General features: G+C 49.1%; 1 protein-coding gene across 3 annotated transcripts in view; it reads left to right on the top strand.

Annotated features, from left to right (window-relative positions):
• The window catches only part of sos2 (son of sevenless homolog 2 (Drosophila)), a 123,492-nt gene that overhangs the window by 78,889 nt on the left and 22,103 nt on the right, over positions 1-22,500 (top strand). For all 3 annotated transcript variants that reach the window (XM_041847338.2, XM_041847337.2, XM_045207524.1), the window contains exons 8-15: positions 8,694-8,792; positions 9,675-9,802; positions 13,626-14,281; positions 16,413-16,494; positions 17,378-17,500; positions 18,315-18,427; positions 22,028-22,250; positions 22,471-22,500. The exon at positions 22,471-22,500 is cut by the window's right edge and continues 90 nt beyond it. In XM_041847338.2, the coding sequence (XP_041703272.2) occupies positions 8,694-8,792; positions 9,675-9,802; positions 13,626-14,281; positions 16,413-16,494; positions 17,378-17,500; positions 18,315-18,427; positions 22,028-22,250; positions 22,471-22,500 (1,454 nt within the window). The remainder of the gene's footprint in view (positions 1-8,693; positions 8,793-9,674; positions 9,803-13,625; positions 14,282-16,412; positions 16,495-17,377; positions 17,501-18,314; positions 18,428-22,027; positions 22,251-22,470) is intronic.

Raw genomic sequence — 22,500 nt, 5'->3', positions numbered from 1 at the left:
CAAATCATTTCTGCGTAACGGTTAAGTACCTTACTGTGATTGCTTTCAATTAAAATGGTCAAAAAGAAACAAAAATAGCTTCTTAGCAAAGAGCAATTTCTCAAGCAAGAATGTAGCCAGGACTGAATGGGAGTGGTCTGAGTGGGAAACTGAAAACCAGATGTTAGTGGCAGAGAGGTTTGGAACTCTCTTTCTTATTGGTCTATTAACTAATTTCCCCTTGGTGATGTCACCAGGCAGGCCAAAACTCCATGCCCACCAAAACAGGCTGTTATTTCAGGCGGTCTTTTCAAACAGCTCTTACACTAAAAGGACATTTATCAACGCACCTCCTGTTAAACCCCGAGACAACCCAAAACAGGCTGATTCTGCATGGTCGTGGCCTGGGCCTTTATTACCTATATGATGTGTTTTTGACTCTTTTTTAAAATTGTTATTATTGATTAATGTACTGCGTTGTTGAGGGAGCTAGCACAAAAGCATTTCACTGCACCTTTTATACCTGCTGTAAACTGTGTATGTGACTGAGCGTAGCGTCCTGCCTGGACGTCAGGACTGTGTGTTGTGCCGTCTGTCTGGTCATCGTGGCTGTCTGTCTGGTCCTCATGGCTGTCTGTCTGGTCCTCATGGCTGTCTGTCTGGTCATCATGGCTGTCTGTCTGGTCCTCATGGCGTCGTCTGTCTGTCCTTGGCTGTCTGTCTGGTCCTCGTGGCTGCCTGTCTGGTCCTCGCGGCTGTCTGTCTGGTCCTCATGGCTGTCTGTCTGGTCCTCATGGCTGTCTGTCTGGTCCTCATGGCTGTCTGTCTGGTCCTCTGGCTGTCTGTCTGGTCCTCGTGGCTGTCTGTCTGGTCCTCATGGCTGTCTGTCTGGTCCTCATGGCTGTCTGTCTGGTCCTCATGGCTGTCTGTCTGGTCCTCATGGCTGTCTGTCTGGTCCTCATGGCTGTCTGTCTGGTCCTCATGGCTGTCTGTCTGGTCCTCATGGCTGTCTGTCTGGTCATCGTGGCTGTCCGTCTGGTCCTCGCGGCTGTCTGTCTGGTCCTCATGGCTGTCTGTCTGGTCCTCATGGCTGTCTGTCTGGTCCTCGTGGCTGTCTCTGTCTGGTCCTCGTGGCTGTCTGTCTGGTCCTCGTGGCTGTCTGTCTGGTCCTCGTGGCTGTCTGTCTGGTCCTCGTGGCTGTCTGTCTGGTCATCGTGGCTGTCTGTCTGGTCCTCGTGGCTGTCTGTCTGGTCCTCGTGGCTGTCTGTCTGGTCCTCGTGGCTGTCTGTCTGGTCCTCATGGCTGTCTGTCTGGTCCTCATGGCTGTCTGTCTGGTCCTCATGGCTGTCTGTCTGGTCCTCATGGCTGTCTGGCTGTCTGTCTGGTCCTCATGGCTGTCTGTCTGGTCATCGTGGCTGTCTGGTCTGGCTGTCTGTCTGGTCCTCGTGGCTGTCTGTCTGGTCCTCGTGGCTGTCTGTCTGGTCCTCGTGGCTGTCTGTCTGGTCATCATGGCTGTCTGTCTGGTCCTCGGCGGCTGTCTGTCTGGTCCTCGTGGCTGTCTGTCTGGTCATCATGGCTGTCTGTCTGGTCCTCGTGGCTGTCTGTCTGGTCCTCATGGCTGTCTGTCTGGTCCTCATGGCTGTCTGTCTGGTCCTCATGGCTGTCTGTCTGGTCCTCATGGCTGTCTGTCTGGTCCTCGTGGCTGTCTGTCTGGTCCTCATGGCTGTCTGTCTGGTCCTCATGGCTGTCTGTCTGGTCCTCATGGCTGTCTGTCTGGTCATCATGGCTGTCGTCGGGTCCTCGCGGCTGTCTGTCTGGTCCTCATGGCTGTCTGTCTGGTCCTCGCGGCTGTCTGTCTGGTCCTCATGGCTGTCTGTCTGGTCATCATGGCTGTCTGTCTGGTCCTTGTGGCTGTCTGTCTGGTCCTCGTGGCTGTCTGTCTGGTCCTCATGGCTGTCTGTCTGGTCCTCATGGCTGTCTGTCTGGTCATCGTGGCTGTCTGTCTGGTCCTCATGGCTGTCTGTCTGGTCCTCATGGCTGTCTGTCTGGTCCTCGTGGCTGTCTGTCTGGTCCTCGTGGCTGTCTGTCTGGTCTCTCGTGGCTGCTGTCTGGTCCTCGTGGCTGTCTGTCTGGTCCTCGTGGCTGTCTGTCTGGTCATCGTGGCTGTCTGTCTGGTCCTCATGGCTGTCTGTCTGGTCCTCATGGCTGTCTGTCTGGTCCTCATGGCTGTCTGTCTGGTCCTCATGGCTGTCTGTCTGGTCCTCATGGCTGTCTGTCTGGTCATCATGGCTGTCTGGCTGTCTGTCTGGTCCTCATGGCTGTCTGTCTGGTCATCGTGGCTGTCTGTCTGGTCCTCATGGCTGTCTGTCTGGTCCTCATGGCTGTCTGTCTGGTCCTCATGGCTGTCTGTCTGGTCCTCATGGCTGTCTGTCTGGTCCTCATGGCTGTCTGTCTGGTCATCATGGCTGTCTGTCTGGTCGTCATGGCTGTCTGTCTGGTCATCATGGCTGTCTGTCGGGTCCTCATGGCTGTCTGTCTGGTCCTCATGGCTGTCTGTCTGGTCCTCATGGCTGTCTGTCTGGTCCTCATGGCTGTCTGTCTGGTCATCATGGCTGTCTGTCTGGTCCTCGTGGCTGTCTGTCTGGTCCTCATGGCTGTCTGTGTGGTCCTCATGGCTGTCTGTCTGTCTGTCTGGTCCTCATGGCTGTCTGTCTGGTCATCGTGGCTGTCTGTCTGGTCCTCATGGCTGTCTGTCTGGTCCTCATGGCTGTCTGTCTGGTCCTCATGGCTGTCTGTCTGGTCCTCATGGCTGTCTGTCTGGTCCTCGTGGCTGTCTGTCTGGTCCTCGTGGCTGTCTGTCTGGTCCTCGTGGCTGTCTGTCTGGTCCTCGTGGCTGTCTGTCTGGTCCTCGTGGCTGTCTGTCTGGTCATCATGGCTGTCTGTCTGGTCCTCATGGCTGTCTGTCTGGTCCTCATGGCTGTCTGTCTGGTCCTCATGGCTGTCTGTCTGGTCCTCATGGCTGTCTGTCTGGTCCTCATGGCTGTCTGTCTGGTCCTCATGGCTGTCTGGCTGTCTGTCTGGTCCTCATGGCTGTCTGTCTGGTCATCGTGGCTGTCTGTCTGGTCCTCGTGGCTGTCTGTCTGGTCCTCATGGCTGTCTGTCTGGTCCTCATGGCTGTCTGTCTGGTCCTCGTGGCTGTCTGTCTGGTCCTCATGGCTGTCTGTCTGGTCCTCATGGCTGTCTGTCTGGTCATCATGGCTGTCTGTCTGGTCCTCATGGCTGTCTGTCTGGTCCTCATGGCTGTCTGTCTGGTCCTCGTGGCTGTCTGTCTGGTCCTCGTGGCTGTCTGTCTGGTCATCATGGCTGTCTGTCTGGTCCTCGTGGCTGTCTGTCTGGTCCTCATGGCTGTCTGTCTGGTCATCATGGCTGTCTGTCTGGTCCTCATGGCTGTCTGTCTGGTCATCATGGCTGTCTGTCTGGTCCTCGTGGCTGTCTGTCTGGTCCTCATGGCTGTCTGTCTGGTCCTCGTGGCTGTCTGTCTGGTCCTCGTGGCTGTCTGTCTGGTCCTCGTGGCTGTCTGTCTGGTCATCATGGCTGTCTGTCTGGTCCTCATGGCTGTCTGTCTGGTCCTCATGGCTGTCTGTCTGGTCCTCGTGGCTGTCTGTCTGGTCCTCGTGGCTGTCTGTCTGGTCCTCGTGGCTGTCTGTCTGGTCCTCGTGGCTGTCTGTCTGGTCCTCGTGGCTGTCTGTCTGGTCCTCGTGGCTGTCTGTCTGGTCCTCATGGCTGTCTGTCTGGTCCTCATGGCTGTCTGTCTGGTCCTCGTGGCTGTCTGTCTGGTCCTCGTGGCTGTCTGTCTGGTCATCGTGGCTGTCTGTCTGGTCCTCGTGGCTGTCTGTCTGGTCCTCGTGGCTGTCTGTCTGGTCCTCGTGGCTGTCTGTCTGGTCCTCGTGGCTGTCTGTCTGGTCCTCGTGGCTGTCTGTCTGGTCCTCGTGGCTGTCTGTCTGGTCCTCGTCGCTGTCTGTCTGGTCCTCGTGGCTGTCTGTCTGGTCCTCGTGGCTGTCTGTCTGGTCCTCGTGGCTGTCTGTCTGGTCCTCTGGCTGTGCTGGTCCTCTCTGTCTGGTCCTCGTGGCTGTCTGTCTGGTCCTCGTGGCTGTCTGTCTGGTCCTCATGGCTGTCTGTCTGGTCCTCGTGGCTGTCTGTCTGGTCTCGTGGCTGTCTGTCTGGTCCTCGTGGCTGTCTGTCTGGTCCTCGTGGCTGTCTGTCTGGTCCTCGTGGCTGTCTGTCTGGTCCTCGTGGCTGTCTGTCTGGTCCTCGTGGCTGTCTGTCTGGTCCTCGTGGCTGTCTGTCTGGTCCTCATGGCTGTCTGTCTGGTCATCATGGCTGTCTGTCTGGTCATCATGGCTGTCTGTGTGGTCCTCATGGCTGTCTGTCTGGTCCTCATGGCTGTCTGTCTGGTCCTCATGGCTGTCTGTCTGGTCCTCATGGCTGTCTGTCTGGTCCTCATGGCTGTCTGTCTGGTCATCATGGCTGTCTGTCTGGTCATCATGGCTGTCTGTCTGGTCATCATGGCTGTCTGTCTGGTCATCATGGCTGTCTGTCTGGTCCTCATGGCTGTCTGTCTGGTCCTCATGGCTGTCTGTCTGGTCCTCATGGCTGTCTGTCTGGTCCTCATGGCTGTCTGTCTGGTCATCATGGCTGTCTGTCTGGTCCTCATGGCTGTCTGTCTGGTCATCATGCTGTCTGTCTGGTCATCATGGCTGTCTGTCTGGTCATCATGGCTGTCTGTTTGGTCCTCATGGCTGTCTGTCTGGTCATCATGCTGTCTGTCTGGTCATCATGCTGTCTGTCTGGTCCTCATGGCTGTCTGTCTGGTCATCATGGCTGTCTGTCTGGTCATCATGGCTGTCTGGTCATCATGGCTGTCTGTCTGGTCATCATGTGTCCTCATGGCTGTCTGTCTGGTCCTCATGGCTGTCTGTCTGGTCCTCATGGCTGTCTGTCTGGTCCTCATGGCTGTCTGTCTGGTCCTCATGGCTGTCTGTCTGGTCATCATGGCTGTCTGTCTGGTCATCATGGCTGTCTGTCTGGTCATCATGGCTGTCTGTCTGGTCCTCATGGCTGTCTGTCTGGGCCTCATGGCTGTCTGTCTGGGCCTCATGGCTGTCTGTCTGGTCCTCATGGCTGTCTGTCTGGTCCTCTAAAGTGATAATGCCAGAGAAGCCGGTGTTTTGGAGGATGTATTGGCACGGGTGTTGAAGTCGAGGGCAGGCAAACCGTTCCAACACGTCCTCCAAACACCGGCTTCAAGGGCATTATCACTTTTATTTGTATTTATTTCACCTTTATTTAACCAGGTAAGCCAGTTGAGAACAAGTTCTCATTTACAACTGCGACCTGGCCAAGATAAAGCAAAGGGTTACCAACATATTCAAATAATGGTTGACATATTTTCATAAAAAAAAGTTATTTTGATTAATTCATTCATGCTATTTCATCCTTCCACAACATATAGTCCCGACACTAATCTAGGGTTGCTACCCAAGCCGGCCAGTCATTTTTTATTTTGGTTCGGTTGCCAGAGACGCGACCCAGTCCTTCAGTCTTTTTCTTCTGTATCTATGTAATTCTTTCCAATGTGTCAAGTAATTCTCTTTTTGTTTTCTCATGATTTGGTTGGGTCTAATTGTGTTGCTGTCCTGGGGCTGTGTGGGGTCTGTTTGTGTTTGTGAACAGAGCCCCAGGACGAGCTTGCTTAGGGGACTCTTCTCCAGGTTCATCTCTCTGTAGGTGATGGCTTTGTTATGGAAGGTTTGGGAATCGTTTCCTTTTAGGTGGTTGTAGAATTGAACGGCTCTTTTCTGGATTTTGATAATTAGTGGGTATCGGCCTAATTCTGCTCTGCATGCATTATTTGGTGTTTTTCGTTGTACACTGAGGATATTTTTGCTGTATTCTGCATGCAGTCTCAATTTGGTGTTTGTCCCATTTAGTGAATTCTTGGTTGGTAAGCGGACCCCAGACCTCACAACCATAAAGGGCAATGGGTTCTATAACTGATTCAAGTATATTTTTAGCAAGATCCTAATTGGAATGTCGAATTTTATGTTCCTTTTGATGGCATAGAAGGCCCTTCTTGCCTTGTCTCTCAGATCGTTCACAGCTTTGTGGAAGTTACCTGTGGCGCTGATGTTTAGACCGAGGTATGTATAGTGTTTTGTGTGCTCTAGGGCAACGGTGTCTAGATGGAATTTGTATTTGTGGTCCTGGCAACTGGACCTTTTTTGGAACACCATTAATTTTTGTCTTACTGAGATTTACTGTCAGGGCCCAGGTCTGACTGAATCTGTGCAGAAGATCTAGGTGCTGCTGTAGGCCCTCCTTGGTTGGGGACAGAAGCACCAGATCATCAGCAAACAGTAGACATTTGACTTCAGATTCTAATAGGGTGAGGCCGGGTGCTGCAGACTGTTCTAGTGCCCTCGCCAATTAGTTGATATATATGTTGAAGAGGGTGGGGCTTAAGCTGCATCCCTGTCTCACCCCACGGCCTTGTGGAAAAAGTTTACCGCACACTTGTTGTTTGTGTACATGGATTTTATAATGTTGTATGTTTTTTCCCCAACACCACTTTCCATCAATTTGTATAGCAGACCCTCATGCCAAATTGAGTCAAAAGCTTTTTTGAAATCAACAAAGCATGAGAAGACTTTGCCTTTATTTTGGTTTGTTTGTTTGTCAATTAGGATGTGCAGGGTGAATACATGGTCTGTCGTACGGTAATTTGGTAAAAAGCCAATTTGACATTTGCTCAGTACATTGTTTTAACTGAGGAAGTCTACGAGTCTCCTGTTAATGATTTCCCAAGGTTGCTGTTGACGCATATCCCACGGTAGTTATTGGGGTAAAATCTTAATCTTTTATTTTTATTGGCCAGTCTGAGATATGGCTTTTTCTTTGCAACTCTGCCTAGAAGGTCAGCATCCCGGAGTCGCCTCTTCACTGTTGACGTTGAGACTGGTGTTTTGCGGGTACTATTTAATGAAGCTGCCAGTTGAGGACCTGTGAGGCGCCTGTTTCTCAAACTAGACACTCTAATGTATTTGTCCTCTTCCTCAGTTATGCACCGGGGCCTCCCACTCCTCTTTCTATTCTGGTCAGAGCCAGTTTGCGCTGTTCTGTGAAGGGAGTAGTACACAGCGTTGTACGAGATCTTCAGTTTCTTGGCAATTTCTTCAGCCTTCATTTCTCAGAACAAGAATAGACTGACGAGTTTCAGAAGAAAGTTCTTTGTTTGAGCATAGACTGACGAGTTTCAGAAGAAAGTTATTTGTTTCTTGCCATTTTGAGCCTGTAATCGAACCCACAATTGCTGATGCTCCAGATACTCAACTAGTCTCAAGAAGGCCAGTTTTATTGCTTCTTTAATCAGCACAACATTTTTCAGCTGTGCTAACATAATTGCAAAAGGGTTTTCTAATGATCAATTAGCCTTTTAATATGATAAACTTGGATTAGCAAACACAACGTGCCATTGGAACACAGGACTGATGGTTGCTGATAATGGGCCTATGTAGATATTCCATAAAAAATCTGCCGTTTTACAATAGCCATTTACAACATTAACAATGTCTACACTGTATTTCTGATCAATTTGATGTTATTTTAATGGACAAAAAAATTGCTTTTCTTTCAAAAACAAGAACATTTCTAAGTGACCCCAAACTTTTGAACGGTAGTGTGTATATCTCTCGCCACATAGACAAGACAGACAGACAGACAGACAGTATAGGGCAGGCAGGCTATGTAGTGGGTAGTCTGAGTGTCTATCCACACATATACACACACGCACGCACTCACACACACACACACACACACACACACACACACACACAGAGAGCGCCAGAGGAGGCTGTAGTGTGGAGTCTGAGTAGTAGAGTATTGATTAAGGATCATCTATCTAGGGAGCAGGGGGGGGGGTGGGGGGGTTTAAAAGGATACAATGACAACACCTACTCAGGTTACTCTGCCTAGTCCACCACAGTCATCCTCTCCTCCTTCTCTCTTCCACCACTCCTCTCCTGGTGGTCATCTGTTCATTCTCCTCCTCTCTCTCTCTCTCTCTGCCTCTCTCTCTCTCTCTCTCTCTCTCTCTCTCTCTCTCTCTCTCTCTCTCTCTCTCTCTCTCTCTCTCTCTCTCTGCCTCTCTCTCTCTCTCTCTCTCTCTCTCTCTCTCTCTCTCTCTCTCACTCTCTCCACTCTCTCCTCTCTCTCTCTCTCTCTCTCTCTCTCTCTCTCGCTCTCTCTCTCTCTCTCTCTCTCTCTCTCTCTCTCTCTCTCTCTCTCTCTCGCTCTCTGCCTCTCTCTCTCTCTCTCTCTCTCTCTCCCTCTCTCTCTCTCTCTCTCTCTCTCTCTCTCTCTCTCTCTCTCTCTCTCTCTCTCTCTCTCTCTCTCTCTCTCTCTCTCTCTCTCTCTCCTCCATGATGTCATATCTTCTCTCGGTCTTTGTCTCTTCACTCCACAGCAGAGAGACCCCGTCTCTCCTATTCTCTCTGTCTCTAGGTTGTCTGTGTCTCTACAGTAATATGTAAAGTAATGTTGTTGTCTTTGTCTCGACAGTAATATGTAAAGTAATGTTGTCTGTCTCTACAGTAATATGTAAAGTAATACTGTTGTGTCTCTACCGTAGTATGTAAAGTAATGTTGTTTCGGTCCAGTCCATAGCTGAAGGTTTCAAGGAGGCTGTCCAGTACGTCCTTCCACAGCTCATGATGGTTCCTGTGTACCACTGTTTGCACTACTTTGAACTACTGCAAGTGAGTGTCTAACACACACACACACACACACACACACACACACAGTCCAGACATGTCCTTCTCACAGTGAGGTTGACCAGTGTTTCAATTTAGAGCTTTAAAAAACTGGTCATGGCCAGTGTTTTGGTCATTCCCTACGAGTCGCCATCTTGTGGTTAAACATGGAAATAGGGTCAAGCTCTCCGTTCAGGATCTGAAGGATCTGAGAGCTCCTGATTCCTCTGTTTACTATCGATCGGTTTTAACCTAGCTTAGTTATTATATCTGCGTTGTTGACATCCACTTTAAAGCTGAAATCCGTAGTTGGTGAAACCGCCACGGCTGTTTTTGCGTTATTACAACAACAAAGAAATCCGACATCAGTGCATATACGCAACAGAACAGCAGAATATGTACTGCAACTTTATTTTTTTATTTTTTTTACCACGATGCCGGACACTCCTCGCCTCCATTTCATCAACAAAACAAAAACATTATCGAAGGCGCTGGAGGCGAACAGCTGTTTCCCCGGTTTACGGATTTCAGCTTTAAGTCTTGTAGACCATGAGCCAGTCAGTCAGTTGACCCGTTAGGAGTGCAGACAGCTCTACCAGATTTACCAGCAGACACCTCCACGGAAAGTGTCTTGTGTTTCTGTGCGTCTGTGCACGCTCCAAAATACTTTTACATCTTGCTGTAATGAGGGAGGTGGTTTTCAAGATATAATAATTCGGTTTACATTACAAGCTTATATCCTTACTTTAAAGAGTGTGGAAAAACTGCCATCTTCATTAAAACCAAAGACACACTTCATTATCCCCATGGGGAAATGTTGCTCTGTGTGCATACATTATCACATACACATCAATGCCTAATGCCTGTCACCTTGTCTTCTCTGAGCAGCAGCTGCAGGAGCGCAGTGAGGAGCAGGATGACAGAGAGGGTCTGAAGCAGGCCATCACCGCTCTGCTCAACCTCCAGTGTAGCGTGGAGCGCATCTACACCAAACACCTGCCTCGACGCAAACCTGGGTACGTAGCTACGGGCTTCCACATTACGGCACACCCTGCAGATACCTGGGTACGTAGCTACAGGCTTCCACATTACGGCACACCCTGCAGATACCTGGGTACGTAGCTACGGGCTTCCACATTACGGCACACCCTGCAGATACCTGGGTACGTAGCTACGGGCTTCCACATTACGGCACACCCTGCAGATACCTGGGTACGTAGCTACGGCTTCCACATTACGGCACACCCTGCAGATACCTGGGTACGTAGCTACGCTTCACATTACGGCACACCCTGCAGATACCTGGGTACGTAGCTACGGGCTTCCACATTACGGCACACCCTGCAGATACCTGGGTACGTAGCTACGGGCTTCCACATTACGGCACACCCTGCAGATACCTGGGTACGTAGCTACGGGCTTCCACATTACGGCACACCCTGCAGATACCTGGGTACGTAGCTACGGGCTTCCACATTACGGCACACCCTGCAGATACCTGGGTACGTAGCTACGGGCTTCCACACTACGGCACACCTGCAGATACCTGGGTACGTAGCTACGGCTTCCACATTACGGCACACCCTGCAGATACCTGGGTACGTAGCTACGGGCTTCCACATTACGGCACACCCTGCAGATACCTGGGTACGTAGCTACGGGCTTCCACACTACGGCACACCCTGCAGATACCTGGGTACGTAGCTACGGGCTTCCACATTACGGCACACCCTGCAGATACCTGGGTACGTAGCTACGGCTTCCACATTACGGCACACCCTGCAGATACCTGGGTACGTAGCTACGCTTCCACATTACGGCACACCCTGCAGATACCTGGGTACGTAGCTACGCTTCCACATTACGGCACACCCTGCAGATACCTGGGTACGTAGCTACGGCTTCCACATTACGGCACACCCTGCAGATACCTGGGTGCGTAGCTACGGCTTCCACATTACGGCACACCCTGCAGATACCTGGGTACGTAGCTACGCTTCCACACTACGGCACACCCTGCAGATACCTGGGTACGTAGCTACGCTTCCACATTACGGCACACCCTGCAGATACCTGGGTACGTAGCTACGCTTCCACACTACGGCACACCCTGCAGATACCTGGGTACGTAGCTACGCTTCCACACTACGGCACACCCTGCAGATACCTGGGTACGTAGCTACGGGCTTCCACATTACGGCACACCCTGCAGATACCTGGGTACGTAGCTACGGGCTTCCACACTACGGCACACCCTGCAGATACCTGGGTACGTAGCTACGGGCTTCCACATTACGGCACACCCTGCAGATACCTGGGTACGTAGCTACGGGCTTCCACACTACGGCACACCCTGCAGATACCTGGGTACGTAGCTACGGGCTTCCACACTACGGCACACCCTGCAGATACCTGGGTACGTAGCTACGGGCTTCCACACTACAGCACACCCTGCAGATACCTGGGTACGTAGCTACGGGCTTCCACACTACAGCACACCCTGCAGATACCTGGGTACGTAGCTACGGGCTTCCACACTACAGCACACCCTGCAGATACCTGGGTACGTAGCTACGGGCTTCCACACTACAGCACACCCTGCAGATACCTTGGTACGTAGCTATGGGCTTCCACACTACAGCACACCCTGCAGATACCTGGGTACGTAGCTACGCCTTCCACACTACAGCACACCCTGCAGATACCTGGGTACGTAGCTACGGGCTTCCACACTACGGCACACCCTGCAGATACCTGGGTACGTAGCTACGCTTCCACACTCACGGCACACCCTGCAGATACCTGGGTACGTAGCTACGCTTCCACACTACGGCACACCCTGCAGATACCTGGGTACGTAGCTACGGGCTTCCACACTACAGCACACCCTGCAGATACCTGGGTACGTAGCTACGGGCTTCCACATTACGGCACACCCTGCAGATACCTGGGTACGTAGCTACGGGCTTCCACATTACGGCACACCCTGCAGATACCTGGGTACGTAGCTACGGGCTTCCACATTACGGCACACCCTGCAGATACCTGGGTACGTAGCTACGGGCTTCCACATTACGGCACACCCTGCAGATACCTGGGTACGTAGCTACGCTTCCACACTACAGCACACCCTGCAGATACCTGGGTACGTAGCTACGGGCTTCCACATTACGGCACACCCTGCAGATACCTGGGTACGTAGCTACGCTTCCACACTACGGCACACCCTGCAGATACCTGGGTACGTAGCTACGGGCTTCCACACTACGGCACACCCTGCAGATACCTGGGTACGTAGCTACGCTTCCACACTACAGCACACCCTGCAGATACCTGGGTACGTAGCTACGGAGGCTTCCACACTACGGCACAGCCTGCAGATACCTGGGTACGTAGCTACGCTTCCACATTACGGCACACCCTGCAGATACCTGGGTACGTAGCTACGCTTCCACATTACGGCACACCCTGCAGATACCTGGGTACGTAGCTACGCTTCCACATTACAGCACACCCTGCAGATACCTGGGTACGTAGCTACGGGCTTCCACATTACGGCACACCCTGCAGATACCTGGGTACGTAGCTACGCTTCCACACTACGGCACACCCTGCAGATACCTGGGTACGTAGCTACGGGCTTCCACACTACAGCACACCCTGCAGATACCTGGGTACGTAGCTACGCTTCCACACTACGGCACACCCTGCAGATACCTGGGTACGTAGCTACGGGCTTCCACACTACGGCACACCCTGCAGATACCTGGGTACGTAGCTACGGGCTTCCACACTACGGCACACCCTGCAGATACCTGGGTACGTAGCTACGGGCTTCCACACTACGGCACACCCTGCAGATACCTGGGTACGTAGCTACGGCTTCCACACTACGGCACACCCTGCAGATACCTGGGTACGTAGCTACGGGCTTCCACACTACGGCACACCCTGCAGATACCTGGGTACGTAGCTACGCTTCCACACTACAGCACACCCTGCAGATACCTGGGTACGTAGCTACGGGCTTCCACACTACGGCACACCCTGCAGATACCTGGGTACGTAGCTACGGGCTTCCACACTACGGCACACCCTGCAGATACCTGGGTACGTAGCTACGGGCTTCCACATTACGGCACACCCTGCAGATACCTGGGTACGTAGCTACGGGCTTCCACATTACGGCACACCCTGCAGATACCTGGGTACGTAGCTACGCTTCCACATTACGGCACACCCTACAGATACCTGGGTACGTAGCTACGCTTCCACATTACGGCACACCCTGCAGATACCTGGGTACGTAGCTACGCTTCCACATTACGGCACACCCTGCAGATACCTGGGTACGTAGCTACGCTTCCACATTACAGCACACCCTGCAGATACCTGGGTACGTAGCTACGGGCTTCCACATTACGGCACACCCTGCAGATACCTGGGTACGTAGCTACGGGCTTCCACATTACGGCACACCCTGCAGATACCTGGGTACGTAGCTACGCTTCCACATTACGGCACACCCTGCAGATACCTGGGTACGTAGCTACGGGCTTCCACATTACGGCACACCCTGCAGATACCTGGGTACGTAGCTACGCTTCCACATTACGGCACACCCTGCAGATACCTGGGTACGTAGCTACGGCTTCCACACTACGGCACACCCTGCAGATACACACATGCTACTTCTACACATTAGATGTGATTCGTTTTCAGGTTGTTATTGTAGTTAAATAAAGGTTTTGATTGATTCCTCAGTTTCCTCACCACCCTCTCTCTCTCCTCCTCCTCCTCCTCCTCCTCCTCCTCCTCGTCCTCTTCCTCCTTCTCCAGTGAGCCCATGTACCGTCTGTACAGTCGCCAGGTGCGCAGCAAGCAGCTGGCCATTAAGCGGATGAATGAGATCCAGAAGAGCATCGACGGCTGGGAGGGGAAGGACATCGGCCAGTGCTGTTCCGAGTTTATCCTGGAGGGGGCACTCCTCCGCGCCGGCGCCAAACATGAGCGACACAACTTCCTGTTCGACGGCCTCATGATCAGCTGCAAGGCCAATCAGAGCTCCCGACTCCCCGGTTCTGGAAGCGGGGCAGAGTTCCGTCTCAAGGAGAAGTTCGTCCTGCGGAAAGTCCGCATCGTGGACCGCGAGGACTCGGCAGAGTTCAAACATGCCTTCGAACTCGTTGGTAAAGACGAGAACTGTGTGGTGTTCTGCGCTCGCTCGGCGGAGGAGAAGGGGGCGTGGATGGCGGCGCTGGTGACCCTGCAGTACCGCTCCACGTTGGACCGTATGCTAGACACTGTGCTACAACACGAGGAGCAGGCCCAGCCCCTCCGCCTGCCCTCGCCAGAGCTATACCGCTTCGCTGTGCACGACTCGGAGGAGAACATTGTGTTTGAGGACCGCGTCCAGAGCAAGACGGGGATACCCATCATTAAAGCAGGCACGGTGGTCAAGCTTATAGAGAGGCTCACCTACCACATGTACGCTGGTAAGTCTGGCTGACACATAGCCTCCTACTGTGTTGTCTGTTTAAAGAGGACTCTAGGGTAGGGCAGTACTCTAGAGTAGGGCAGTACTCTAGGGTAGGGCAGTACTCTAGGGTAGGGCAGTACTCTAGGGTAGGGCAGTACTCTAGGGTAGGGCAGTACTCTAGCGTAGGGCAGTACTCTAGAGTAGGGCAGTACTCTAGGGTAGGGCAGTACTCTAGGGTAGGGCAGTACTCTAGGGTAGGGCAGTACTCTAGGGTAGGGCAGTACTCTAGGGTAGGGCAGTACTCTAGGGTAGGGCAGTACTCTAGGGTAGGGCAGTACTCTAGGGTAGGGCAGTACTCTAGGGTAGGGCAGTACTCTAGGGTAGGGCAGTACTCTAGCGTAGGGCAGTACTCTAGCGTAGGGGCAGTACTCTAGGGTAGGGCAGTACTCTAGGGTAGGGCAGTACTCTAGGGTAGGGCAGTACTCTAGGGTAGGGCAGTACTCTAGGGTAGGGCAGTACTCTAGGGTAGGGCAGTACTCTAGCGTAGGGCAGGGGTAGGCAACTAGATTCAGCCACCGGAACATTTTTATTGGCGCGGACGGTCGGGGGGACGGAACATATTGTGTATATATATACAGTACCAGTCAAAAGTTTGGACACAAGGTCTTTTCTTTATTTTTTATTTTCTAGATTGTAGAATAATAGTGAAGACATCAAAACTATGAAATAACACATATGGAATCATGTAGTTACCAAAAAAGTGTTAAACAAATCAAAATATATTTTATATTTTAGATTCTTGATGACAGCTTTGCACACTCTTGGCATTCTCTCAACCAGCTTCACCTGGAATGCTTGAAGTCTTGAAGGTGTTCCCACATATGCTGAGCATTTGTTGGGTGCTTTTCCTTCACTCTGCGGTCCGACTCACCCCAAACCATCTCAATTTGGTTGAGGTCGGGGGATTGTGGAGGCCAGGTCATCTGATGCAGCACTCCATCACTCTCCTTCTTGGTCAAATAGCCCTTACACAGCCTGGAGGTGTGTTGGGTCATTGTCCTGTTGAAAAACAAATGATAGTCCCACTAAGCCCAAACCAGATGGGATGGCGTATCACTGCAGAATGCTGTGGTAGCCATGCTGGTTAAGTGTGCCTTGAATTCTAAATAAATCACAGACAGTGTCACCAGCAAAGCACCCCCACACCATAACACCTCCTCCTCCATGCTTTACGGTGGGAAATACACATGCGGAGATCATCCGTTCACCCACACCGCGTCTCACAAAGACACGGTGGTTGGAACCAAAAATCTCCAATTTGGACTCCAGACCAAAGGATACATTTCCACTGGTCTAATGTCCATTGCTCGTGTTTCTTGGCCCAAGCAAGTCTCTTCTTCTTATTGGTGTCCTTTAGTAGTGGTTTCTTTGCAGAAATTGACCATGAAGGCCTGATTCACGCAGTCTCCTCTGAACAGTTGATGTTGAGATGTGTCTGCTACATGAACTCTGTGAAGCATTTATTTGGGCTGCAATTTCTGAGGCTGGTAACTCTAATGAACTTATCCTCTGCAGCAGAGGTAACTCTGGGTCTTCCATTCCTGTGGCGGTCCTCATGAGAGCCAGTTTCTTCATAGCGCTTGATGGTTTTTACGACTGCACTTGGAGAAACTTTTAAAGTTCTTGATATTTTTGACTGACCTTCATGTCCTAAACTAATGATGGACTGTCATTTCTCTTTGCTTATTTGAGCTGTTCTTGCCATAATATGGACTTGGTCTTTTACCAAATAGGGCTATCTTCTGGAAACCCCCCCTACCTTGTCACAACACAACTGATTGGCTCAAACGCATTAAGAAGGAAAGAAATTCCACAAATTAAGGCACACCTGTTAATTGAAATGCATTCCAGGCGACTACCTCATGAAGCTGGTTAAGAGAATGGCCAAGAGCGTGCAAAGCTGTCATCAAGGCAAAGGGTGGCTATTTCAATCAAATCACACCGCCTGTTGCCAACCCCTGGTTTATGGCGTACAATATCAGGTATTCCCTGTGCAAAGACATCCAAAGACATTACAGATGCAAAGAAATTACATTATTTATGGATGCAAAGTGTTATGATTCAATAATTGATATGCTGTCCTTTAGATCCCAACTTTGTGCGCACCTTTCTGACCACCTACCGGTCCTTTTGCAAGCCTCAGGAGCTCCTCGACCTCTTGATAGACAGGTAGGTCCGACCTGCTTACCAGTGTGTTGTGTTTGTGCAGGGGGCCAAGAGATCTTTCAACTTTTATTGTCACGTGCACAGTGAAATGCCTTTCTTGCAAACTCAACAATTCAGTGTTCAATATCAATTCGGTAATCAACATCAATTCAGTAATCAACATCAATTCAGTAATCAACATCAATTCAGTAATCAACATCAATTCGGTATTCAATATCAATTCGGTATTCAACATCAATTCAGTAATCAACATCAATTCAGTAATCAACATCAATTCAGTAATCAACATCAATTCACTATTCAACATCAATTCAGTAATCAACATCAATTCAGTAATCAACATCAATTCAGTAATCAACATCAATTCAGTAATCAACATCAATTCAGTATTCAACATCAATTCAGTAATCAACATCAATTCAGTAATCAACATCAATTCAGTAATCAACATCAGTAGTATAAAGTAGAACAAAAACACACAGGAAGTGAATTTCCCGTTTTATGTCCCTGGAGGGACAATAGCAATAAAAGAAGTTAAATTATACTATATTGTGCATCCCAAATGGCACCCTTGGACCCTGGTCAAAAGTAGTACACTATAAAAGGAATAGGATGCCATTTGTGACGCATCCTAAGACTGTATCCTTGACTCCTAACCTGTTGAGATGGTGCTGCTCTACTCTGTGTTGACGGTAACATGGCTGTGTTGTCTGCTGGTTCTGTTCTCACCTCCTCCAGATTGGATGACACCTGTATAAAGCTGTGGTTGTCTGTGTTCTATGTTCTGTGGTTTGAATTTTTATTATTATTATATATTTTTTTTGCATTGGGTGTGAGGAAAAGCGCTTTACGAATTAAATGAATTATTATTATTTTTGACACACAGGATTGAGATCCCAGAGCCAGAGCCCACTGAGGCTGACAAACAGGCTCTATGGAACGGGGATCAGCCAATGGCTGCAGAGCTACAGAGGTTCCGCAGGGAGTATGTCCAACCGGTCCAACTCAGGTATAATCACCACTATCCAATCATACTCCTTCCCACTGTCCAAACAGACTCCGCCCCACCATCCAATCAGACTCCTTCTCACGATCCCACTGTCCAATCAGAGTCCTTCTCACATCCCACTGTCCAATCAGAGTCCATCGCACCATCCCACTGTCCAATCAGAGTCCATCGCACCATCCCACTGTCCAATCAGAGTCCATCGCACCATCCCGCTGTCCAATCAGAGTCCTTCTCACATCCCACTGTCCAATCAGAGTCCATCGCACCATCCCACTGTCCAATCAGAGTCCATCGCACCATCCCACTGTCCAATCAGAGTCCATCGCACCATCCCGCTGTCCAATCAGAGTCCTTCTCACATCCCACTGTCCAATCAGAGTCCATCGCACCATCCCACTGTCCAATCAGAGTCCATCGCACCATCCCACTGTCCAATCAGTGTCCATCGTACCATCCCGCTGTCCAATCAGAGTCCTTCTCACATCCCACTGTCCAATCAGAGTCCATCGCACCATCCCACTGTCCAATCAGAGTCCATCGCACCATCCCGCTGTCCAATCAGACTCATCCTCCCTCCTTGGTGTGGCAGTCCTCTAGCTATCAGAGTTATTCCATCATCCCCATTCCTGTGGCCCAAACCTCCGTCTTTCGACTGTGGCATCTCTCAAGATAGTTTTTACTGGCCACTGTGCTTCGGCCTCTGCTTGCTCTTTGGTGTCTAGGCCGGGTTTCTGTAAAGCACAGTAGATAACTGTTGATATAAAAAGTGCTTTATAAATGAATTTAATTGATTGATCATTCACCTCTCTCTCAGGGTCCTGAATGTGTTCCGTCAGTGGGTGGAACATCATTTCTATGACTTTGAGAACGACCCTGAGCTACGAGGCAGACTGGAGGAGTACATCAGTAGCATTATACAGCTACGAGGTACTACCTCAATACTACAGTACCACTACAGTACCACCTCAATACTACTACAGTACCACTACAGTACTACCTCAATACCACTGCAGTACTACCTCAATACTACAGTACCACTACAATACCACTACAGTACCACTACAGTACTACCTCAATACTACTACAGTACTACCTCAGTACTACCTCAATACTACAGTACCACTGCAGTACTACCTCAATACTACAGTACCACTACAATACCACCTCAATACTACAGTACCACTACAGTACTACCTCAATACTACAGTACCACTACAGTACCACCTCAATATTACAGTACCACTACAGTACTACCTCAATAATACAGTACCACTACAATACCACAGTACCACTACAGTACTACCTCAATACTACTACAATACCACCTCAATATTACAGTACCACTACAGTACTACCTCAATACTACAGTACCACTACAGTACCACCTCAATATTACAGTACCACTACAGTACTACCTCAATACTACAGTACCACTACAGTACTACCTCAATACTACAGTACCACTACAATACCACCTCAATACTACAGTACCACTACAGTACCAGTACAGTACTACCTCAATACAACAGTACCACTACAATACCACCTCAATATTACAGTACCACTTCAATACCACTGCAGTAGTACCTCAATACTACCACTACAGTACTACCTCAATACTACCTCAATACTACAGTACATTTACATTTTAGTCATTTAGCAGACGCTCTTATCCAGAGCGACTTACAGGAGCAATTAGGGTTAAGTGCTTTGCTCAAGGGCACATCGACAGATTTTTCACCTAGTCGGCTCGGGGATTAGAACCAGCTACCTTTCGGTTACTGGCACAACGCTCTTACCCACTAAGCTACCTGCCGCCCCAGTACTACTACAGTACCACAACAGTACTACCTCAATACTACTACAGTACCACTACAGTACCACCTCAATACTACAGCACCACTTCAATACTACAGTACCACTACAGTACCACCTCAATATTACAGTACTACTACAGTACCACAACAGTACTACCTAAATACTACTACAGTACCACTACAGTACCACCTCAATATTACAGCACCACTACAGTACCACTTCAATACGACAGTACCACAACAGTACTACCTCAATACTACTACAGTACCACTACAATACCACCTCAATATTACAGCACCACTACAGTACCACCTCAATACTACAGTACCACTACAGTACCACAACAGTACTACCTCAATACTACTACAGTACCACCTCAATATTACAGTACCACTACAGTACCACCTCAATACTACAGTACCACTACAGTACCACCTCAATACTACAGTACCACAACAGTACTACCTCAATACTACTACAGTACCACTACAATACCACCCCAATATTACAGGACCACTACAGTACCACTACAGTACTACCTCAATACTACTACAGTACCACTGCAGTACTACCTCAATACTACAGTACCACTACAGTACTACTACACTACCACTACAGTATCACTACAGTACTATTACAATACTACTACAGTACCACTACATTACTACCTCAATACTACTACAGTACCACTACAGTACTACTACAATGCTATTACAATACTACTACAGTACCACTACAATACTAATACTACAGTACTACTACAATACTACTACAGTACAACAGCAATACTACTATAGTACTAATACCAGGGGTTGGAACCGTTCAAGAAACAGAACCGAAAATAACAAAAAAAATGTTAAAGGAACAGAAACGGAACCAGGAACGAAAGTGAGCCATACTGTTCTGGAACAGAGCCGTCATTTTAAAAGCATGGGAACTGGTTAAGAACGTTATTTTATGTTCCAGGCATTTTTTTTCTAGTCCCTCAAAAAAACGCAAAACAAAGTGCCTATGCAAACTCTCACTCTGTCACTCAGAAACGTATTCCAGTGTCTGCCTGCAAGATGAACATCTTTTGCCTGTGTGTGTGTGTGTGTGTGTGTGTGTGTGTGTGTGTCGCATGTTTTTGGCTACCTGCCCCTCCCATCTCCGAACAATAGGCTACTGTATTGAAGTTACACACCAGGCCATTATAAGCATGATTCAGAAGATGGGGTGAGAGATTTTTTTATTAGCTAGAGAAGAGTGTATTAACTTTTTCAATTCTAGTTAAGGATACTCTAGGCCTAGTTATAATGTTTCATGTTGGATTTATTAACTACAAAAAAAGGTAAGACGTGTTTTTAGTTCTGGTGCCGCTCTGCACACACAAGCTTGTTAGCTAGCTAGCTCAAAGGACTTTCAAAGTTCCTTCATAGAAGCCGCTCCTCCGTAGGTATAATTCTGTGGACCTAATTCAGAATAATGCATGTCATAACCAGATGCCCAGCGCTGTAAGCCCCCTCAACCCTCTCTCGCTCTCTCCCCACCCATAACATTTCAGTCGCGTCTTGCGCCATTGGCTACACTCGTCTGTCCATCACGCATGTAAACAACCAGCTCGCCTGCTCTGTCCGCACTGATTGGTGAAGTCATTTAATGAGCTAAATGAAATGAAAAAAACGTGTTGATTTCACAGGTTCAAAAAGGAACAAAAAGGAACGATAGAAACCGTTACTTTTTTGGGGGGGTTCGAAACGGTTCACAGCTTTATTTAGCTGTTTGGAACAGTGGAACATAACGAAAAAAAAGTGTGGTTCTGGTCAGAACTAAACGATTGGAAAATAATTTCGGTTCCAACCCCTGACTACTACAGTACTACTTCAATACTACTACAGGACTACTTCAATACTACTACAGGACTACTTCAATACTACTACAGGACTACTTCAATACTACTACAGGACTACTTCAATACTACTACAGTACTACTTCAATACTACTACAGGACTACTTCAATACTACTACAGGACTACTTCAATACTACTATAGGACTACTTCAATACTACTACAGGACTACCTCAATACTACAACCTCAATACTACTACAGTACTACCTCAATACTACTACAGGACTACTTCAATACTACTACAGGACTACCTCAATACTACTACAGGACTACCTCAATACTACTATAGGACTACCTCAATACTACTTCAGGACTACCTCAATACTACTACAGGACTACCTCAATACTACTATAGGACTACCTCAATACTACTTCAGGACTACCTCAATACTACTTCAGGACTTCCTCAATACTACTACAGGACTACCTCAATACTACTACAGGACTACCTCAATACTACTACACTACTACAGTACTACTACAATACTTCTCACTACAATACCAATATGTTCATTCACAGGGACACATTTTGCAGTTTTCACTACTTTTATTATTTACTAGTCACTTATGTTATTGTGCAGAAAATGTTATCAAGTTTTAATTTTAGTTGCTATGTGTAATGAATGCGTTGGTGTCCACCAGAACTCTCACAATAAAAATAGTACGGTGTTAGAGTCTCAAACGTTTACTTCTAACCTTTGATAGGGACTGGACAATGGTCATGTTTTAGTTTAATTTAGCTTAATTGTCATGAATGATAAAAACATGAAAAGAAGTCCTTGTTTTTTTTACGAGTGACTTGTCACGCGTCCCTTCCTCAGGCAAGTCTATGAGGAAGTGGGTGGAGTCTATCAACAAGATCATCAAGAGGAAGATTCAGACTCAGTCCAACGGGGTCAGCCACAACATCACCTTCGAGAGTCCGCCCCCGCCCATCGAGTGGCACATCAGCCGCCTGGGCCAGACTGACACCTTTGACCTCATGACCCTTCACCCCATAGAGATCGCCCGCCAGCTCACCCTGTTGGAATCAGAGCTATACAGGTTAGACTGACACCTACTGTTACCATGGTGATCAGTGACACCTAATTTACAGATCTGACCTGCCAGCCAATTGAAGCTATCAGACCATAGGACTGTAGAAAAATGTTGTTTTAATGTAATATGTTGAACAGGGGGACTATGGATCGTCCAGAGGTGACGAGACGTGCTGCGCAGTGTGTTACTGCCTTATTGAACTGTTACTGCCCCCTTCTCTCCCCAGGGCTGTGAGGCCGTCTGAGCTGGTGGGGAG

Source organism: Coregonus clupeaformis, chromosome 25 (assembly GCF_020615455.1).
Source record: "Coregonus clupeaformis isolate EN_2021a chromosome 25, ASM2061545v1, whole genome shotgun sequence".
Taxonomy (NCBI): Eukaryota; Metazoa; Chordata; class Actinopteri; order Salmoniformes; family Salmonidae; genus Coregonus; species Coregonus clupeaformis.
This window is presented reverse-complemented; position numbering and strand designations above follow the sequence as displayed.